General features: G+C 39.2%; 2 protein-coding genes across 2 annotated transcripts in view; one reads left to right on the top strand and one right to left on the bottom strand.

Annotated features, from left to right (window-relative positions):
* GABRA3 (gamma-aminobutyric acid type A receptor subunit alpha3) overlaps positions 1-20,296 on the top strand; it is a 321,718-nt gene that overhangs the window by 188,057 nt on the left and 113,365 nt on the right. The window lies entirely within an intron of this gene.
* The window catches only part of TMEM185A (transmembrane protein 185A), a 38,032-nt gene that overhangs the window by 8,909 nt on the left and 8,827 nt on the right, over positions 1-20,296 (bottom strand). Inside the window, exons 2-3 of the mRNA XM_046672568.1 lie at positions 6,489-6,665; positions 4,155-4,362 (exon numbers count right to left, since the gene is read on the bottom strand). Of these exons, the coding sequence (XP_046528524.1) occupies positions 4,155-4,362; positions 6,489-6,665 (385 nt within the window). The remainder of the gene's footprint in view (positions 1-4,154; positions 4,363-6,488; positions 6,666-20,296) is intronic.

A 20,296-nucleotide genomic window follows, 5' to 3' on the forward strand; every position in this document is an offset into this window, starting at 1 on the left:
GTACTTTGACCAGTTAACAAAACCATGAAACTACATGGAGCTAGTAGTTCATATGGTGTCCCCACCATATGATGTCAGGTGTCACTGCTTTTCCCTCAAAAATGTCCAACGTGCCATGGTGCCCCTGTGAGTTCACTAGAGTGCCCTGGGGCAGCCTGGCACATGCTCGGAGGACTGAAGATCTGGCCCCCTCCTCAGCTCTATCCCTCTATACAGCCTCCCTTTCCCCCAGTCCCACAGTTCCCTCCTTTCCACTTTATGCTCTAGGCGTATCTTTTTTATTGTGGTAAAATACACAAAACATAAAACTTACCATCTTAATGATCTTTAACTGCACAGTTTGGTGGTATTAAGTACATTCATATTGCTGTGCAACCATCACCAACATTCATCTCCAGAACTCTGCATCTAGCAAAACTGTGCTCCACTCCTATCTGAGCCATCATAGTGCACTCAACACGACAGATTTTCTCCTGCCTCTATGTCTCTGTATGAGTTATTCCCTCTGCCTGGAAAACACCATCCGCTCCCCTTCCTGCATGGGGCACCCTGGCAAACCCTGACTCCTCCTGCAGTTTCTGTGTGAGCCTGTCCCCAACCAAACCCTAGCAAACACAGGTGCTTCCTCCTCTCGGGACATGAGAGCCAAGAGGGAGCCCAACTCCCAGCACGGTGTTTCTCCTCGTAGGTAGGAATGCCAGGAGCATGACTATCTGAACGACTTACTTTCTGTAGCGCTGCATTAGGAGAATATGGCTTCACACTCAGTGCACTCCTAGCCTTCGTGTATGCTTTTACTTTATAATAAACAAAGTTCCAAATTTTTAGTTTTCTTAAACCTCCTCGTATCCAAGCATATTTAGAAAACTCTCTCAGTGCTTTTCAATCTGGGCAACACTGCTGTCCTGGGAAGAGCTAGGAACCAGGCAGGGGTACTAATGGACATCACAAAGACTGGGGGCAGGGGCGAGTGCCTCCACTAGTGTTTAGTGGGCAGAGGTGAGGAATAAGTGTGCTGCAATGCATAGGACAGTCCTGTCCAATAAAATAGTTCTCATCCAAAAGGCCAAAAGCACACAGCCTACCCCATCCCTACTGGGAAATGCTGAACCAAAGAGGTAATATCTAGAATGTTTGATCTCAGTGATTTTGCTTACTGTGAGCTTTCACAAATGATTTGTGTGTGTGTGTGTGTGTGTGTGTGTGTGTGTGGAAGACTGGCCCTAAGCTAACATCTGTTGCCAATCTTCCTCTTTTTGCGTGAGGAGGACTGTCACTGAGCTAACATCTGTGCCAATCCTCCTCCATTTTATGTGGGATGCCACCAGAGCGTGGTTTGACGAGTGGTGCTAGGTCTGTGCCCGGGATCCAAACCTGCAAACCCCAAGCTGCTGAAGTGGAGCACATGCACATAACCACTAAGCCACTGGGCAGGCCCCTGCGAATGACTTGTAAAGCTTGGTTTTACTTAGTTTGTGCAGGTAATAGAAAAAAAACAAGCAAAGTGACAGAGGCATAAAGCAGAGAGGTAAAGATGACTGTAACCAATGTAGGGAATACAGCTTCAGGGGAAGGTGCATCAGGAGTCTGGCGCTAGTGGAGAAATGTGAGTTTAGAGATGTGAATTTAGAAGGCAAGAGCACATAAGAGGAGGTGGAGGCAGGAAGTGTGAACAAGATCATTCAGAAGAAGTATGCATAGGGAAGATAGAAAATGCCCACGACTAGGATCCTAAGAAACAGGAACTCATGAGGAGCAGATGGAGAAGACAAATTCAGTGAAGAAGCCGAAAACAGAGGGGACAAGAGTGTCAGGAGCATCACAGTGGCCAGAAAAGCTGAGGACTCAGGGGCTCGCCCCATGGCTGAGTGGTTAAGTTCGCACACTCCGCTTCAGCGGCCCAGGGTTTCAGTGGTTCAGATCCTGTGCGCAGACCTAGCACTACTCATCAAGCCATGCTGAGCTGGCATCCCACACAGCACAACCAGCAGGACCTACAACTAGAATATACAACTATGCACTGGGGGGTGGGGCTTTGAGGAGAAGAAGAAAAAAAATGATTGGCAACAGATGTTAGCTCAGGGCCAATCTTTAAAAAAAAAAAAAAGCTGAGGCCTGGAAAGGGCCAGCTCGATTTGGCCCTAGGGCACTCAGTGCCAGCTTCCAGGGAGCACAGGGGCTGAGCAGGGAGCATGAGGTCAGAGCAGCACTGTTTCAGGGATCCTTTCTGTGAATGGAAGGATAAGGGACAATAGCCAAAGAGGACCGAGAGGGTTTTGCTGCTGGGATTTTGTTTTCTCTTTCAGATGAGAGACTGAAGTTGCTACAGAGAGTGTGGATAAGTTCAGGAGCTAATGCTTAGAGGAAACAAAAGGGGAGAGGTTCTGAAGCAGGAGTGTGACTGGCCTGCTCTAGCAGGCAGGACGGACAGGCAAAGGTCTCCAATGACTCCTGGGGAACAGGGGGCAGGAAGGGCACCGTGCAGAGACCCACGGGTAACAGGTAAGGGGTTGTGTGGGGGCAAGAAGGGCCTAGCTCAGTGCTTCTCAACCTTGCTCTCAGAACTGACCCCCAAGGAGTCTTTTAGACATTTGTTTCCTAATCGCACTTCCTGGTGAAATTTTAATACCACTACCACGGGCAAGCAGCCAGAGGGGGCGGTGCAGAGAAGGGGCTGGAATATTGAAAGAGGGGAAGTGCAGGGAGGGTGAGAGTGGGCCCTCAGAGGTGCTCCCCCTTCACAGTCCACCCCGACCACCAGTCACACCCACACCCTCTCCACCAGCACCAGAGTCTCACCAGAGTGCAGGAAATGCTCTACCTGTTCAAAGTCAAGCCCTTCCTGGTGCTCAGGGTCCTGTTCCCTCTGGTTCCCACAGGGCCAGGCTCTATCACCCTCCCTCTCTATAGGTACCTTCCTCTCAAGGTTCATATACTGTGAGCCACTTTCCAGCTCCTATGCTCCCTTCCAACCCAACTGCTGTCTCGTTCCTCCACTGTTGATCCACGCAGTTCAAAACAAAGCATCCACAGCGTCCAGTTCTTCTCTCAAACCACCTGTACAGGGCTGTGGGCCCTCAGCTTCCATGCAGTTCGGTGCACGGGCTTTGGAGCCACGCTGACTGAAATGGAATCCCAGCCCTGTCACTGAATGAGCGGCCAGAACAAATTACTGACCCTCTCTGGAAAACAGGGATAGCAATGCACCTACTTCACAGGGTTGTTGTCAATCTTGAGTAAGATACTACTGCATGTGAAGCGCCCAGTCCAATGCCTGGCACACAGGCACTGCTCAATAAATGTATCTGCAATTATTTTCATTACTAGCATTATTATTACTAGTGCTGCTTTTTTACTCATCTGTATATCCCCCATGTTTAGGCAAAAGGAGCTTGGCATATAGTAAATACTTGATAAATGTTTACTGAATGAATAAATAAACATATGGGCACATCAGGATAAGCTAACCAGAGAGCTGATGAAGTGCTAGATCCCAGAGTCTGAGGTGGGGTGGTGGTTAGTTTTATGTGTCAACTTGGCTGGGCTATTGCACCCACTTATTTAATCAAACACTAATCTAGGTATTGCTGTGAAGGTACTTACTTTAAAGGAGATTACCCTCAATAATGTCGGTGGGTCTCATCAATCAGTTAAAAAGCCTTAAGAGCAAAAACCAAGGTCTCCTGGAAAGGAAGAGATTCTGCCTCCAGAATGCCGCATCAACTCCTGCCAAGTCTCCAGCCTGCCAGCGTGCCCTATGGATTTCAGACTTGCCAGCCCTCACAACGGCATGAGCCAGCTCCTGCAAAGAAATCTCCTCATACCTCTATCTACACACATGCCTGTGTCTGTATCTCTATCTGTATCCGTATCTACATCGACATCTACCCTATTGGTTCTGTTTCTCAGAAGAAGCCTGACAGGTGGACAGGGAAAGACATGAAGCTGGAAGAAGCCTGATGGCCTGGTGAAAAACTAGTGTTCTAAGTCAAGAAAGAGAAACATGATTATTTCCATCATCGTTGGTTTCCTTATATACTATGATCTAGAGTTAAAGATCAATCTCTTCCTAACAAAGGGTGAGAAATCTACATTACAATAACTGACCAGAAGATTTTACTTCTTAAAACATTCTTAAATATATGAAATCTCACCTCCAGTGACCTGTCATGTCGAAAGCCCCAAACACAAGCTGCAACAGACACCGGGGAAACGAAGAACAGCGGCATGAAGACCAGAAGCCAGAAATGGCTTCCTCTCTCAATCCTGTCACAGACCAGAACTTCAAACATCAGCAGGAGCAAGTGGATGCCCACGGCAATTAACATGGCTTTGAACTCCACACATGTTTCTCCTTCTGCTCTAAAAAGGGGCAGAAGAAAAGCACCCTCAGTTCAGAATATCCATAGCAAGCAAGCAGTCCAGGGCAAATACCAATTTATGTGGATACTATGAATTGTATTATAAATTTGACAAAAAGCAAAGGAAAATCAGATAGGAAGCTAACTTAATCTTTAATAAGCAATCTTTCAAACATCAAAGAACTACTACATGACAAGAAATGAACATTATAACCAAACCAGACTCAAAGTTTTAACAGTATAAGGATATTCTCAGAAGTAATAGCCAATTATTATTCCCCTGACGGCATACGTAAGCACTCTTGTACATAACTTTAAATTCAACTACTTCCAAGATTATTCAAGCTGATTGCTTCTACTGCTAGAAACTGATAAATATTCCTTAAATCTCATGATTCTCATCTCAGTGAATTAAAACCACGTAAATCACATTTCATGCAATGCTATATAAACAACTCTAGCTTTATGAACAAGTGTGGGTTATATTTCAAGAAAATACAACAACATTGTTAGATGCTATTTTAAAACGGAAATAACAAGTATGAATGCCTTTTAATTTTCCTTTCTATTCCTTTAGGATGAATTAACACCTGCAGATGAAAGAGAGAAGGGCAAAAGAGTTAAAACTGTTCTTAAACAAAATCAGTTGAATTAGCTGTTTAAGTATCATGCATGAACTTAATAGATTAACAATTGAAAAATAATAAGGCCACCAATCAGGAAAATGCTTAATGATGCATTTGGAAGGCCTACAGTGTTTCATCCAAAATAGAGATGAACATTGATGATGTATCTTGTTAGTGTTAAACACACTTGTGTTTAGGACACAGAGAAAATGAGGTCAGTGGTTGTTTCTGTAGGGCCCAACAACATTCCATTGGATATGGGTGACACCAGAATGACAACGTCTGTAGATTCAGTGCATTCAACTAGACACATACAATTCCTTTCCTTGCTCTAAAAATCTTAAATTAAACCAAGAGAGAAAAGTTCAAATAGCTTCTAAATATCAATTAGTAGAACCTAAAATGTTTAGTTAACTTTTCATTCTTTGAGTAGCAAACATTAGATATCTGAAAATAGCTCATAAAAAAAATTTGCAGCCACACAGATAATCTTAAAAAAAAAAAAAACCTCTAGTAAAACAAAGACACATGAATATCCCTCACTTGCTAAGGTTCTTTGTGTGGCTATTTTAAAGTTCTTAGATATCTATGTGGTAATGTATTTTACATGATCTAAATCCTGTTTTTAAAGTTAATAACCAAGAATTCAACAAGTTGAGGTGGTCTCAACTTTTCTCACATAAGCAGCTGTATGTGTCCCTGCCTGTCCTCCCCATCTGCCCAGTGGGCAGTCCTTTACTTCCCATCTTCCTGGTGAACGTTTGGAATAGCCCCCCACTCTCAAGTCCCCCTTTCTCCCTCCTGCAGTTCCACTCTCTGCGAGGGAGAGAGGAGAGACTCTCAGAGGTCCCAGCAGCACCAGGCTGCACACACAGGAACCAGGAGCAGTGAGTTATCTGAGAAGAAGGCACAAGGGCACAGAGGAGGTGAAGGCAAAGGCCCTGCCTCTGCTGGCCCTAAAGGCTCTACTCTCCTCCACAGCACTTGGGCCTCATCTTTCCCTGTCTTGGGGACTCACTTTCCTGCCCAAGCTTGACCCCCCGCCCCCTGCTCGCAGTCCTAAAGACCCAGCACTAGAGGGTCGGGACAAGGGGAGCCCCAGGTCCAGGAGGGAACTGGAAAAGGATATATCCCCAACGACCAAAGCTGGAACACTGGTTTGCAGAAGTGCTCCTACAAACATGAGGGTCTCTCACCTCCTCGTCCAGCACTGTAGAATGCTTCCATGTTTTGGATGTATTTTAGATTACACAGGCATTTGTGGGCTAGCTAGAAAAGGAATCACCCAAAATAACATGGCTTTTGCAAGAAAATGCATATCAGACTAGACTAGAACTCAGTTTTTTTTTAAACACAGAGTAGAACTCAGTTTGCCTGTATTATAGTTCTTATAAAACCCCAGATAGGTAGAAATGAAAATAGTCCTTACTTTATCAAAAGTGAAAAACATGATATTGCTCCCTCAGGATAGAGACCAATGGATTTTACAAAGCAGTATTACCGATATTGGGGATTTCGTGCCCAGACTCCAGTTCCAACTGATGCTCCAACAATGACCATTAACTTCCAGAGCCATATTGGAGCAAAGACAGCCCAATAACTCCACTGAATGATGCCATCCAGACGAAGGGCCAGCAGCACAGAGAACAGCAGCAGACAGGCATAGATGAGGAATTTACTAGGAAAAAAGTAAAATGATTAAAAAGGATTCACATTTACAAATATGTGATACTGAAATGGGGAGTAACAACAGTAGCACTTTTCAGCACATGAAAAGAGCCCTTAATTCAACACTCATTTATTGAAAAGTTCTGTGTAATAGACATACTGTGTTAGGGGATGTGAGAAACATAAAGAAGACTAAAATAAGTTCCCTGCTTTCCAGGGCTTCCTGGTAGGAGGAAGTCCACACCACAGAAACATATAACAGCATGATGTGTGCCATCACAGTCCTATGAGCAGAGTGTGATGGCAGCCCAGAAGAAGAAATACGGATTCTCTCTGGGGGCACTGGGAAGCAGAGAGATGATGACCCTGGAGTTGGTTCCAGAGGACCCATGGAAACCTGCCAGGCAGGAAAGGATGTGAGATGAAGAAGCATTCCAGGCAGGAAAAGCTAGCTATACTAAGGCATGGAGACTGGAAAATGTTGACATGTTCAGGATATGGTCAAGTTCTGTCACTGACTAATTATTTGATTCTACTTTTAAAAAGGCAGGCATCTGTCATGTTCACATACAGTGAATTACAGTACATGTATTTTTTTTTTTTTAAGAAAGACGCCAGTGAAGGAGTCACTTTCTTCTTTTTTTTATTTTTTAAAGATTTTATTTTTTTTCCTTTTTCTCCCCAAAGCCCCCCAGTACATAGTTGTATACTCTTCGTTGTGGGTCCTTCTAGCTGTGGCATGTGGGATGCCGCCTCAGCGTGGTCTAATGAGCAGTGCCATGTCCGCGCCCAGGATTCGAAATGACGAAACACTGGGCCACCTGCAGCAGAACGCGAGAACTTAACCACTCGGCCATGGGGCCAGCCCCAGTACATGTATTATACTTTTCCTGAGTGAATAAATTATGCATACACATGCATTTCACATAAGAGGGACTTCCTGAAGAGGATGTCCTTAAAATATTAATCAGAAATTACATTGTTGAGGACTTCTACTTCTAGCTTTGATGTAATAAGAATAGGGTTTTGCTTCCCACCTTAAATAAGAAACTGGACAAAATATACAAAACAACAGTTTTCAGACACTGGTCAACAGGCAGTGAAAGACCATGATGGCAGAGAGAAAGAAAAGAAAGGAGGTAAACTCTATTATTGTCCTAGCTTACTGGCTGGAGGCAGTTTCCAGGCAGCAGCAAGAACGTAGTTAACACCAATCCTATTGACAACTACACTAAATGTAAATGGTCTAAATATCAATTAAAAGACAAAGATTGTCAGATGAGATTAAAAAAACAAGACAACCATATACTGTAAGAATCACACTTAACTATCTATAAAGTCACAGATAGATAAAAGCAAAAAAACAGAAAAAGCTACACCAAGCCAACACTAACCAAAAGAATGTTGGAGTGATTATATTAATATCTGTTTTAGTCTTCTATTGGTGCTGTAACACATTACCACAAACTTAGCTCCTTAAAACAATACAAATTTATCATCTCACAGTTGTACATGTCAGAAGTCCAGACAAACTTGGTTCGTTTCTCTGTTCAGAGTCTCATAAGGTGGAAATCAAGATGTCAGTTGGCTGGGCTCTTATCAGGGGACTCTGGTAAGAATCTGCTTCCAAGTGCATCCAAGTTGCTGGCAATCTAGTTTCAGGTGATTTAAGGACTGAGATCCCAGTTTCTTTTCTGGCTGTCAACTGGTGGCTGCCCTTAAATCATAGAGGTCTCTGTCTGATCCCTTCACATAGGCCTTTACATCTCAAAGCCAGCAACAGCGTATCAAATCTTTCTCACGCTTGGAATTCTTCTGACTACTTCTGCCAAAATGCCCCTGCTTCCAGAGAAAGTTCTTTGATTTTAAGAGCTCATGTGATTATATTGGGTCCACCTGGATAATTCAGGATACTACTTCTATCTTAAAGACCATAACTGTGGTAGGCAGAATTCTAAAGATGTTCCTATTGTCTGGTTACTCAATCAAACACTAATATAAGTATGACCATGAAAGGAATTGGCAGATCGAATTAAGGTTGCTAATCATCTGACCTAATATTTAAATAGGGAGATTATCCTGGATTATCCCTGGTCGGCCCAATGTAATCATATGAGCCCTTAAAAGCAGAAGAGGAAGGCTTACACTCTGAAGTAAGTCAGAGAGATGTCTAAAAAGATGAGAGATGAGACAGAAGGGGAAGTCAGGGATTCCAAACATGAGAAGGACTCAACTGCCTTTGCGGGCCTTGAAGATGGTGGAAGGAAGCCATGGGCCAAGGAATGCAGGCAGACTCTAGAAGTTGAGAATGACTCCTGACTGACAGCCAAAAAGGAAATGGGGTCTTCAGCTGTACAACCACAAGGAACAAAATTCTGACAACAACCGAAATGAGTTTGGAAGCAGATTAATACCAGAGCCTCCAGAAAGGAATACAGCCCTGCCACCACTTTGATTTCAGCCTTGTGAGACTCTAAGCAGAAGATCCAAGTGAGCCATGCTATACCTGTACTTCTGAACTACAGAACTGTGAGATAACTACGTGTAGCTTTAACACACTAAATCTGTGGTAATTTGTCATGGAAGCAATAGAAACTAACACATAACCTTAAATACATTTGCAAAGTTCCCTTTGCCATGTAACATAACTTATTCCCATGTTCCAGGGCTTAGGGTCTGAATATCTTTGAGGGGCCATTCTGCTTACCAAAATATAAGACAAGGTATATTTTTCACCAAGGAATATTATGAGGGAAAAATCAGGGCAGTTCATAATGATAAAGAGGTGAATTTGTAAAAGAGGATGTAACAACTATAAATATTTATGAACAGTACCTAATAACAAAGCTTCAAAATTTGTGTAGAAAATATTCATATTTAAAATACTAAGGACAGGTGATGTCAGCATCATGGTGGAGTGAACTTTCCCAGGACTCTCTCCCCTCCAACATACAACAATAAGGGTCATCCATACATCCAACAGAGGACATCCTAACACAACACAAAAATGTCAGAGAGAAATGCAGCCATACAACAGAGGGTGGAGAGGCTGGAGTCTGCCTCAGAGGAGCTGGAATAGGGTAAGACAGAACTTTGCTCCCTCACCTAAAGACTGCACTCAACAAACACGGGAGGCTCCGTGAGGGAAGGAGCAGGTGAGGGGATGCTTGTTCACGGGAACATCATGGACTCCCTAGGGCCCTTGCAGCCTATAGGGAAGCCCTCTAATGGGGCGAAAGCTTTCACAGGGGGTGATCTCATCAAGCCAACACCTCAGGAGACCAGATAGTGAGAGCAGAACAAGAAAACCCCAAGAGCATGCAGGAAATAGCACCCCTCCCACTACCCACCCTGCACCTGCTTCACTGCATGGGATCTAGGCTGAAGGCAGAGGGCTCAGAATATGCTGCTTGTGACCCCCACCGAGTAGCAATAGGCGGTAACTGAAACCAAATAATATCAGAATGTGTAAGACTTGAGCACCTCTAGCAATATCAGACACTACATCAAATCTCCAGACCAGAGAGAAAACGACAAGTACCCAGAAGTCAGTCCTGAGGACACAGAAATATGTAATCTAAATGACAATGAATTCAAAATAGCTATCATCAAAACACTCAATGAGGTAAAAGAGAATGTAGAGAAACAATTCAACAAGTTCAGGAGCTACTTCACAGAAGAGATTGAAACTACAAAGAAGAATCAATCAGAAATATTAGAGATGAAAGACAATGGAAGAAATAAAACAAAATACAGATTCCCTGAACACTGGAGTGGACATCATAGAAGAGCGTATCAGCAGAATCGAAGACAGACAGGTTGAAATGCTGCAAACAGAGGAGGAGAGAGAACTAAGCCTAAAAAGAAATGAAGAAACTCTCCAAGAAACCCGACTCAATGAGGAAATGCAAAACAAGAATGATAGGTATTCAAGAAGGAGAAGAGAAGCAGAATCGAGCAGAAAGCATGTTCAAAGAAATAACAGCAGAGAACTCCCCAAATCTAGGGAAGGAGAGGGAAATCTGTGTGGGAGAAGCTTCCAGATCTCCCAGATTTGTCAATGTAAAAAGACATACTGCAAGGCATATAGTAGTAAAACTGGCAAAAATGAATGACAAAGAATACTAAGGGCAGCAAGGCAGAAGAAAATAACCTAAAAAGGAACCCCTATCAGGCTTTCAGCAGATTTCTGTGCAGAAACCTTACAAGCCAGAAGAGAATGGAACAACACATTCAAATCTTCAAAATACAAAAATCTTCAGCCAAGAATACTGTATCCAGCAAAAATATCCTTCAGATATGAGGGAGAAATAACATATTAAGGGCAAATAGAAAAATCCACAATTATTATTGGAAACTAACACTTCCCTCTCGGTAACTGATAGAAGATATAGAAAATTACTAAGGATATACAAGATTGTAATAACACTATCAACCAATGTGACCTAATTGATACTGATAAAGCACTCCATCCAACGAAAGCAGAATACAAATTTCTTTCAAGTACACATGGAACATTCACGAAGACAGACTCAATTCTGGGCCGTAAAACAAGCCTCAACAAATTTAAAAGGTTTGAAATCATACAAAGTAAATCTCTAAGCACAATGAAATTAAACTAAAAATGAATAACAGAAAGATATCCGGAGAATTATCAAAATACTTGTAAATTAAATAACACTCTTCTAAATAATCTATTGATAAAAGGAAATAAACACAAGGAAAATTTGAAAAATTCTGGAGTAAATGAAAGTGAAAATGCAATGTACTAAAATTTGTGAAATACAGCTAAAGCAGTACTTAAGGGAAATTTATAGCATCAAATGCTTATATTAGAAAAGATCTCACGTCAACAATCTAAGATTCACCTTAAACTAGAAACAAAAGGAAACTTTTAAAAAGTAAACAGAAGGAAGGAAATGATAAATATAAGCACAGATATCAATGAAATATAGTAGAAAGACATTAGAGAAAAATCAATGAAAATAAAAGCTTGTTCTTTGAAAAGATCATGAAAATTGGTAAACCAGTAGCTACAGTGATCAGGAAAAAACCAGTCACATAATACCAATATCAGGAATGAAAGCAGGGACATCACTTCAAATCCTATAAATATGACAGGGATTAGAAGAGGATATTATGAATAACTTTATTCACGTAAATTTCTGAAAGAAAGATGTTATTGAAGTTCACACAAAAAGAAATACTTTCATATCCCTATATCTAGTAAAGAAACAAATTGTAGTTAAAATCATTCTCACAAAGAAAATGTGACGCCCTGAGAAAATATACCAAACAAAGAAGAAATAGCACCAATTTTTCACAAACTCTTGCACAAAAAGATGATGGAGGAACATGCCCCAATTTATTTTATGAGGCCAGCATTACCCTGATACCAAAACCTGACCAAGAAAGAAAACTAGAAACCAATATCCTTCATGAACATAGACGTAAAAACCCTAAAAAATTATCAAATTGAATCCAGCAATATATGAAAAGGATACTACATTATGACCAGTGTGGTTTACCCAAAATTGCACTCTTGGCTTAACATTTGAAATCAATTAATGCAAATCACTGTTAATAGACTAAAAAAGAAAAACCATATGATTATCTGAATAGTTCCAGAAAAAAGCATTTGACATAATTCACTGCCCATTTAAGATAGAAGCTCTAAACAAATTTGGAACAGAAGTGTGTCTATGAAGAACCTACGGTTACAAATATGCTTCATGGTGAAAGACCAAATACTTTTCCCCTAAGACTGGAAACAAGGTAAGTCTGCCTGTTTCAATACATCTATTCAACATTGATAATACAAGAAAAGAAATAAAAGGGATAAAGATTTGAAAGGAAGAAGTAAATGTGATATTTGCAGACAAAATGACTATGTAGAAAATCCGAAGTGATCTATCAAAAAAGATACTAAATCTAATAAGTGAATTTAGCAAAGTTGCAAGATACAAGGTAAATGTATAAAAAATATTACTGCTTTTCTGTATGTTAGCAATGAGAAATTGGACATAAATTTTTAAAAATATGTATCATTTTAATCTCCATAGATGAAGAGAAAGCATTTGACAAGATCCACCATCCATTCATGATAATAACTGAATAAAAAGAGTACAGAAGGAAAGCACCTCAACATGATAAAGGCCACATATGACAAACCCACAGCCATCATCACATTCAATGGGGAAAAACTGAAAGCCATCCCTCTGAGAAGAGGAACAAGACAAGGGTGCCCACTCTCACTACTCTCATTCAACATAGTACTGGAGGTTTTGGCCAGAGCAATTAGGCAACAAAAAGAAACAAAGGAATCCAAATTGCCAAGGAGGAAGTGAAACTCTCACTGTTGCAGACAATAGATTTTATATATAGAAAACCCTAAAGAATCCATTGGAAAACTGTTAGAAATAATCAACAACTACAGCAAAGTTACAAGGCACAAAATCAACTTCCAAGTATCAGTTGCATTTCTAGACTCTAATAACAAACTAACAAAATAAGAAGTCAAGAATACAATCCCATTTACAATCGCAACAAAAAGAATAAAGTATCTAGGAATAAATTTAACCAAGGAGGTGAAAGACCTATACAAAGAAAACTATAAGACATCACTGAAAGAAATAGATAATGACATAAAGAAATGGAAAGATATTCCATGCACATGGATTGGAAGAACAAATATAGTTAAAATGTTCATACTACCAAAAGCAATCTACATATTCAATGCAACCCCAATCAGAATCCCAATGACATTCTTCACTGAAATAGAACAAAGAATCTTAAAATTCATATGGGGCAACAAAAGATCCCAAATAGCTAAAGCAATCCTGAGAAACAAGAACAAAGCTGGTGGCATCGCAATCCCTGACTTCAAAATATAGTACAAAGCTATAGTAATCAAAACAGCATGGTACTGGTACAAGAATAGGCACACAGATCAATGGAACAGAATTGAAAGCCCAGAAATAAAACCACACATCTATGGACAGCTAATCTTCAACAAAGGTGCCAAGAACACAAAATGGAGAAAGGAAAGACTTCAATAAATGGTGCTGGGAAAACTGGACAGCCACATGCAAAAGAATGAAAGTGGACCATTATCTTATACCATACACAAAAATAGATTGAAAATGAACGAAAGGCTTGAAGGCAAGACTTGACACCATAAAACTGCTGGAAGCAAACATAGGCAGTACACTCTTTGACATCAGATTTAAAAGGATCTTTTCGAGTACCATGTCTACTCAGACAAGAGAAACAAGAAAAAATAAACAAGTAGGACTTCATCAGACAAAAGAGCTTCTGGAAGGCAAAGGAAACCAAGATGAAAATGAAAAAACAACCACCTACTCAGAGAAAATATTCTCAACTCATATATCCAATAAGGGGTTAATCTCCGTAATATATAAAGAACTCAGACAAATGAACTACAAAAAATAAACAACCCAATCAAAAAGTGGGCAGAAGATATGAACATTTTTCCAAAGAAGATATACAGGTGGCCAATAAACACATGAAAAGATGCTTAACATCACTAATCATCAGGGAAATGCAAATCAGAACTACACTTAGATATCATCCTATGCCCATTAGAATGTCTATAATCACCAAGACAAAAAACAACAAACGTTGAAGAGGATGTGGAGAAAAGGGAACCCTCATCCACTGCTGGTGGGAGTACAAACTGGTGCAGTCACTGTGGAAAACAGTATAGAGATTTCTCAAAAAATTAACAATAGAAATACCATATGACCCAGCTATTCCACTACTGGTTATTTACCCAAAGAACTTCAAATCTACAATACAAAGAAAATTATGCACCCCTATGTTCACTGCAGCATTATTCACAATAGCCAAGACTTGGAAGCAACCCAAGTGCCCATCAATTGATGACTGGATAAAGAAAATATGGTATATATATGCAATGGAATACTACTCAGCCATAAAAAAGATGTAACTGTCCCAATTGCAACCACATGGATGGACACTGAGGGCATTATTTTAAGCAAAATAAGCCAGACAGAGAAAGACAAACACCATATGATTTCACCGATATGTGGAATATAAACAAACTTATGGACAAAGAGAACAAATTAGTGGTTACCGAGGGAAGGGGGGTGGGCATAAGGGGTGAAGGGATGCACTTATCTGGTGTATAATAATAATAATAATAACAAATAATAAATATAATAATATTATAAAAATAACAAATAATAATGTACAACTGAATTTCATTTTATAAGCTACTATGGCCAAAATAAAAAATAGAGATATATATATCATTTACTGCAACGTTCCTATAAATCTAAAACTATTCTAAAATTAAAAGTTTATGAATAAACTACCATTTACAAGAGCATCAAAATATGAAATACTTAGATCTAAATGTAACGAAATATGTGCAAGACTTGTACACTGAAACCTATCAAACACTACCAAGAAAAATTAAAGATCTAAATAAATATAGAGATATACCATGTTTATAGATTAGAAAATTCAATATTGTTAATATTTACATCCTCTGTGTATTAGCTTCCTATGGTTACAATAACAAATTGCCAACAATTTGGTACCTTACAACAACACATATTTATTTTCTTTTAGTTCTGGAGACCAGAGGTCCAAAACAGGTTTCACTGGGTCAAAACTAAGGTGTCAGCAGGGCCCTGCTCCCTCTGGAGACTAAGGGAAAATCGATTCCTTGTGTTTTCCAGTTTCTAGAGCTGCATTCCTTGCATTTATTGGGCACCTTCCTCCATTATCAAAACCAGCAGTACAGCATCTTCAAATCTCTTTCTCTCCTTTCATCACACTGCCTTCTCCTCTTAACAGTATCTCCTTCTGCCTCCCTCTTATATGGAAAGCCATGACTGCTTTTAGGGCCCACGTGGATAATCCAGGATACTCTCTCCATTTCAAGATCTTTAACTTAATCACATCTTTTGCCATATAAGCTAATATTCACCTTTTTGCCATAGAAGGTAATATTCACAGGTTCCAAGGAATAGGAAGTGGCTATCTTTGAGGGCCATTATTTAGCCTGCCACACTCATCAAATTATTCTAAAGATTCAATGCAATCCTAATGAAAATTCCAGCAGCCTCTTCTGTAGAAATTGATATACTAATTCTAAAAGTTATATGAAAATGCAAAGAACCTAGAATGGGCAAAACCATTACGAGAAAGAACAAAGTTGGAGAACTCATACTACAAGCTTTCAAGGCTTATTATCAAGCTAAAATAATCAAGACAATGTGGTATTAGCATCAGAAGAGACACAGAGAACAGAAGAGAGTCCAAAAACAGACACATACACACATGGTCGGTTAATTTTTGACAAAGGTGTCAAGGCAATTCAATGGAGAAAGGATTGTTTCAACAAATGGTGCTGAAACAACTGGAAAGATGGGATAAAAGCATCAAGACTCTTAAGCTCACAGCATATACAAAAATTTATGTGAAATGGATCACAGACCTAAATATAATGGCCAAAACTATAAAATGTATAGAAAACATGGGGGGGGAAATAATTGCCACCTAGGGTTAGGCAAAGATTTCTTAGACGGAATATAAAATTGGACTTTTCCAAAATTAAAAACTCTTACTCTCCAGAAGACTCAATTAAGAAAATGAAAAACGAAGCCACAGACTGGGAGAATATATTCTGAAAACATATATCTGACAAGGTACCTGTATTCAGTATAGATAAAGGACTTTTACAATGAAAAAACAAGAAAATAATCCAATTAAAAACGGCAAAAAATAAGAACAGACACTTCATCAAAGAAGTTATACAAAAGGCAAATAAGCACATGAAAAAATTCTCTAAATTTTCAGACATTCAGGAAATGCAAATCAAAACAAAAATGAGATAAAACTACACACTCACCACAATGACTAAAATTAAAATGATTAACTCTGACAACTGTTGCTAAGGATGTGGAACAACCAGAACCCTCATATATTGCTGGTGGGAATGCAAAACAGCACAGCCACTTTAGAAAACACGTTGGCAGTTTCTTACAAAGTTTAAGTACATACTTACTCTATGGCCCAGCAATCCCATGCCAATGTATTTCTTCAAGAAAAAGGAAAACATATGCCCTCACAAAGACTTGTATTCAAATGTTCAAAGTAGCTTTACGTCTAATAGCCACTGGAAACAACCCAATGTCCATAAACTGGTGAATGGTTAAACCAATTGTGGTTATCTGTTCACTGGAATACTAACCAGCAGCAAAAAGGAACAAACTAGGGATGCATGCAACAACATGGATGAACCTGAAATGCACTATGCTAAGTAAAATAACTCAGACTGCAAACACAACATACTGGATGACTCCATTTATTTGACATTCTGGGAAAGGCAAAAGTATAGATATAGAAAACAGATGAGTGTGGTTACGAGTGGCTGTGCTGGGGGAAAGGCTGACTACAAAGGGACATGAGGGAATTTCTGGCAGTGATGGAACTGTTCTCTATGTACATCTTTGGGTGGTGGTTACACAAGTGTATGGATTTATCAAAACTCACAGGACTGTGCACTAAAAAATGGTAAATTTTGTTGCAAGTAAACTATACTTCAATAAACGTGGCATATCTATTGATCTATCTATACATTCACAACATCAACAACTAATTATTTACTGGATATTTATGGAACGTCAGGTACTGTGCTGCTTTTCATGCATTATTTCACTTCAGCCTCACAGCAACCCTATGAAGGAGGCATTTTCACTATTCCCATTTTACAGATGAGGAATGAAGCCAAAGATGGTAAATAACTTGTCCAAGCAGCTAGCAGCTCACAGAGCTGGGATTCAAACTAAGATCTATTTGACTCCAAACTCTGTTTAATTGAGTACCACACAATACTGACTTTATACTGATAATTCAACGTTCTCGGAAAAGCATCTGGATAGATATGCACTAAGGATTAACAGTCATCTACAGCGGGGAGGCTTAAGGGCAGCCTTTACACTCTTTTGCTTATGATTGCTGATTTTTCTATAAGGTGCATGTACCACTTTTGTATTGTAAAAAACAACACAAGAAACTTCAATTGGAAAAAAAGGAGGAGGTTGTAAAGAGATGGGACCTACAAAACTCAACTCAGAAGCAAACCTCCAGGAGTTTAAACTACAGTGGGAGGACCATCAGATGTGAAGTTGCTAACTAGAATATCTATATAGCACTTTTGTGTTACGGTAGTCTTGTCTATAAAATCAGGGTAATATGTACCTCAGAAGGTAGTTGTGAATATAAAATAATAAATATGAAAAGTACTTTATGTACAGAACTAAATTAGTGGTTCTCAAAATGCTTTGTATCAGGACTCCTTTACAACACTTAAAAGTTACTGAGAACCCCAAAGAGCTTTGTTTACATGGGTTATACCTATTAGTATTTACTACATCAGATTTTTAAAACTATTTTAAATATTTTTAGTAATTCATTTAAAATAATAAGCTTATATATATTAACATAAGTAACAAAATTTTAATAAAAAAAACTATTTTCCAAAATTGTTTTTAGAGTTTTGCAAATTTTTTAAATGTTTGGCTTCATAGAAGATACCTAGATTCTAATGTCGACATCTGCATTCATTCTGTTGGAATACGCTGTTTGGGTTCAAAGCATATGAAGAAAATATGTCCCCACAGAGATATGTAATTAGAAAAGAAGTGAGTGTTTTAATAGCTCTTTCAGATAACTGTGGATATTGTTCTTTGACAGGACACTAAAACTCAACAAGTGGTAGTTTCTTGAAGGTTAACTGTGACGCAGAATATGAAACCCTATCAATGAACTTTTTCTGGTCTGCTACACTGAAATCTGTTGGTCTCTCTTGCCCTTTGAATGAATCTTTCACCCCTGCAAGGTCATAACACCATGTAAGGTGCATTGGAGAATACTGGTTCATTGAGTAATGAAGATCTTTCAAAAACTGTTGACACATTTCACTATACAATAGCAAAAAAAAACACACTAGTTATCACAACCCACTTCATCAGAAACATTTTAAGTATTAAGAGTCTGTCAAGCTCATGGTGGTAGATACAACTTCTCAAAAATTCTGATCTTCCCCTGAAAGCTCAAATTTTACCCTTTGCAAAAAATACCATAAGTTGTTTTCCTTGAAGTGAGAGGTTTATCTGCATTTTTGAGAAAATGCCTGCCAAATACCCTAATACAAATAGCCATAGCCTTGTCTATTAGTTGTCCTTTCAGCTAAAAAAGGTGTTCCATGAAAAAAGCAGCCTGTAACTCAGGCACACAAATGTTTTTCCTCCAGTCAACCACTGTACTTCAGTAGACAGCAGACAGCCTTTATGCATTCTTCCTATTTTGTCACATGGAATATTAAAAAATGTGTACTAAAGGGTCAAGATTTAATGAGACTGGTATTTTTTCTGCTTTATCAAGGACATTCTTAAGTGAAGCTGGCTTTTTTTTTAACTGAAGCACAATGTAGTGAAGAATCAAATGACCACTAGTATAATTTCATGTCACCAGCTTGATTCATGCTCAGGTGCCAGCAGTTTACCCACCACTGCTTTCACACCATCAGTGCAGATGTCAACCCAGAGAAATAGGTAAAGAATGTTTTAGTATTATTATGAAAATAGATTTGACCTCGAAGACCCCTGGGAAGGTTCTCAAGGCCCCCCAAGGTCTGCGAAAAATAGTGTGATAATCGCTGAGCTAAATACATGTTAGTTATGATTTCTAATACTCAAAAACAAGGGGAGGCTTTTACAAGCTTTTACAAAGAAAAAGAGAGCCATCACGGAAAGAGGCCAAGATAAGAATGACTTCATCCCTAGACTCTGGAGGAGAAAAGGGCTTGAGGGGGGATTCACAAGATAAGAGAAATGGATCAATCACCACAGAGAGAAAAGTAACCAGCTGAGACAACCTTTTCCCTCTGAAAGCAGAGGGGCATATTGCAAAATCTAGAAAATCAGAACCAATTTGTCACCCAAAGCCCTCGGCTACAGATAATATTACCAGAAACAATGGATTTGAAAACAGACAGAATATTGAAAAGAAATAAGTGAATTAGAACATTAACAAATGCAAGGACAAGGGTACACATAGGATTCATACGGAAATTAGATAACACGTAGAGGTAAATTTTTTCTAAAGGAGTTTCAGACTATAAACAAAAAATAGATGAGGTGGGGGGACAGTAAACCCTGTAAGCTAAATTCATTATCTTCCCTAAAAGAGTTTTCTTATTTAACAGAAGAGTAGTAGAAATAATGAAAATAGAAGTATCAAAATGTTTAAAATGTTGGAAAAGTGATTATTTTATAATTTTTGACATAATTTAAAAGGAAATTAAGAGCTCTGGTCTGTTAGATGAAAAATAAAAAAAAACAGAAAGGAAACAAGATAAACTTACAAGAGGACAAATAATAGTACAAAAATATAATTCCTAAATCAAAAACTGGGGTTGGAAAAACATAAATTGGATGAAATATACTTGTGTTAGTTTTCTATTGTTGCCATATACAAAATTACCACCAACCTAGTGGCTTAAAATGCGCAAACTTATTATCTTTACAGTTCTGGACATCAAAAGTCTGAAATGGGTCTCACTGGACTAAAATCAAGGTGTCACCA

This window comes from Equus quagga, chromosome 10, assembly GCF_021613505.1.
Source record: "Equus quagga isolate Etosha38 chromosome 10, UCLA_HA_Equagga_1.0, whole genome shotgun sequence".
In the NCBI taxonomy this organism is placed as follows: Eukaryota; Metazoa; Chordata; class Mammalia; order Perissodactyla; family Equidae; genus Equus; species Equus quagga.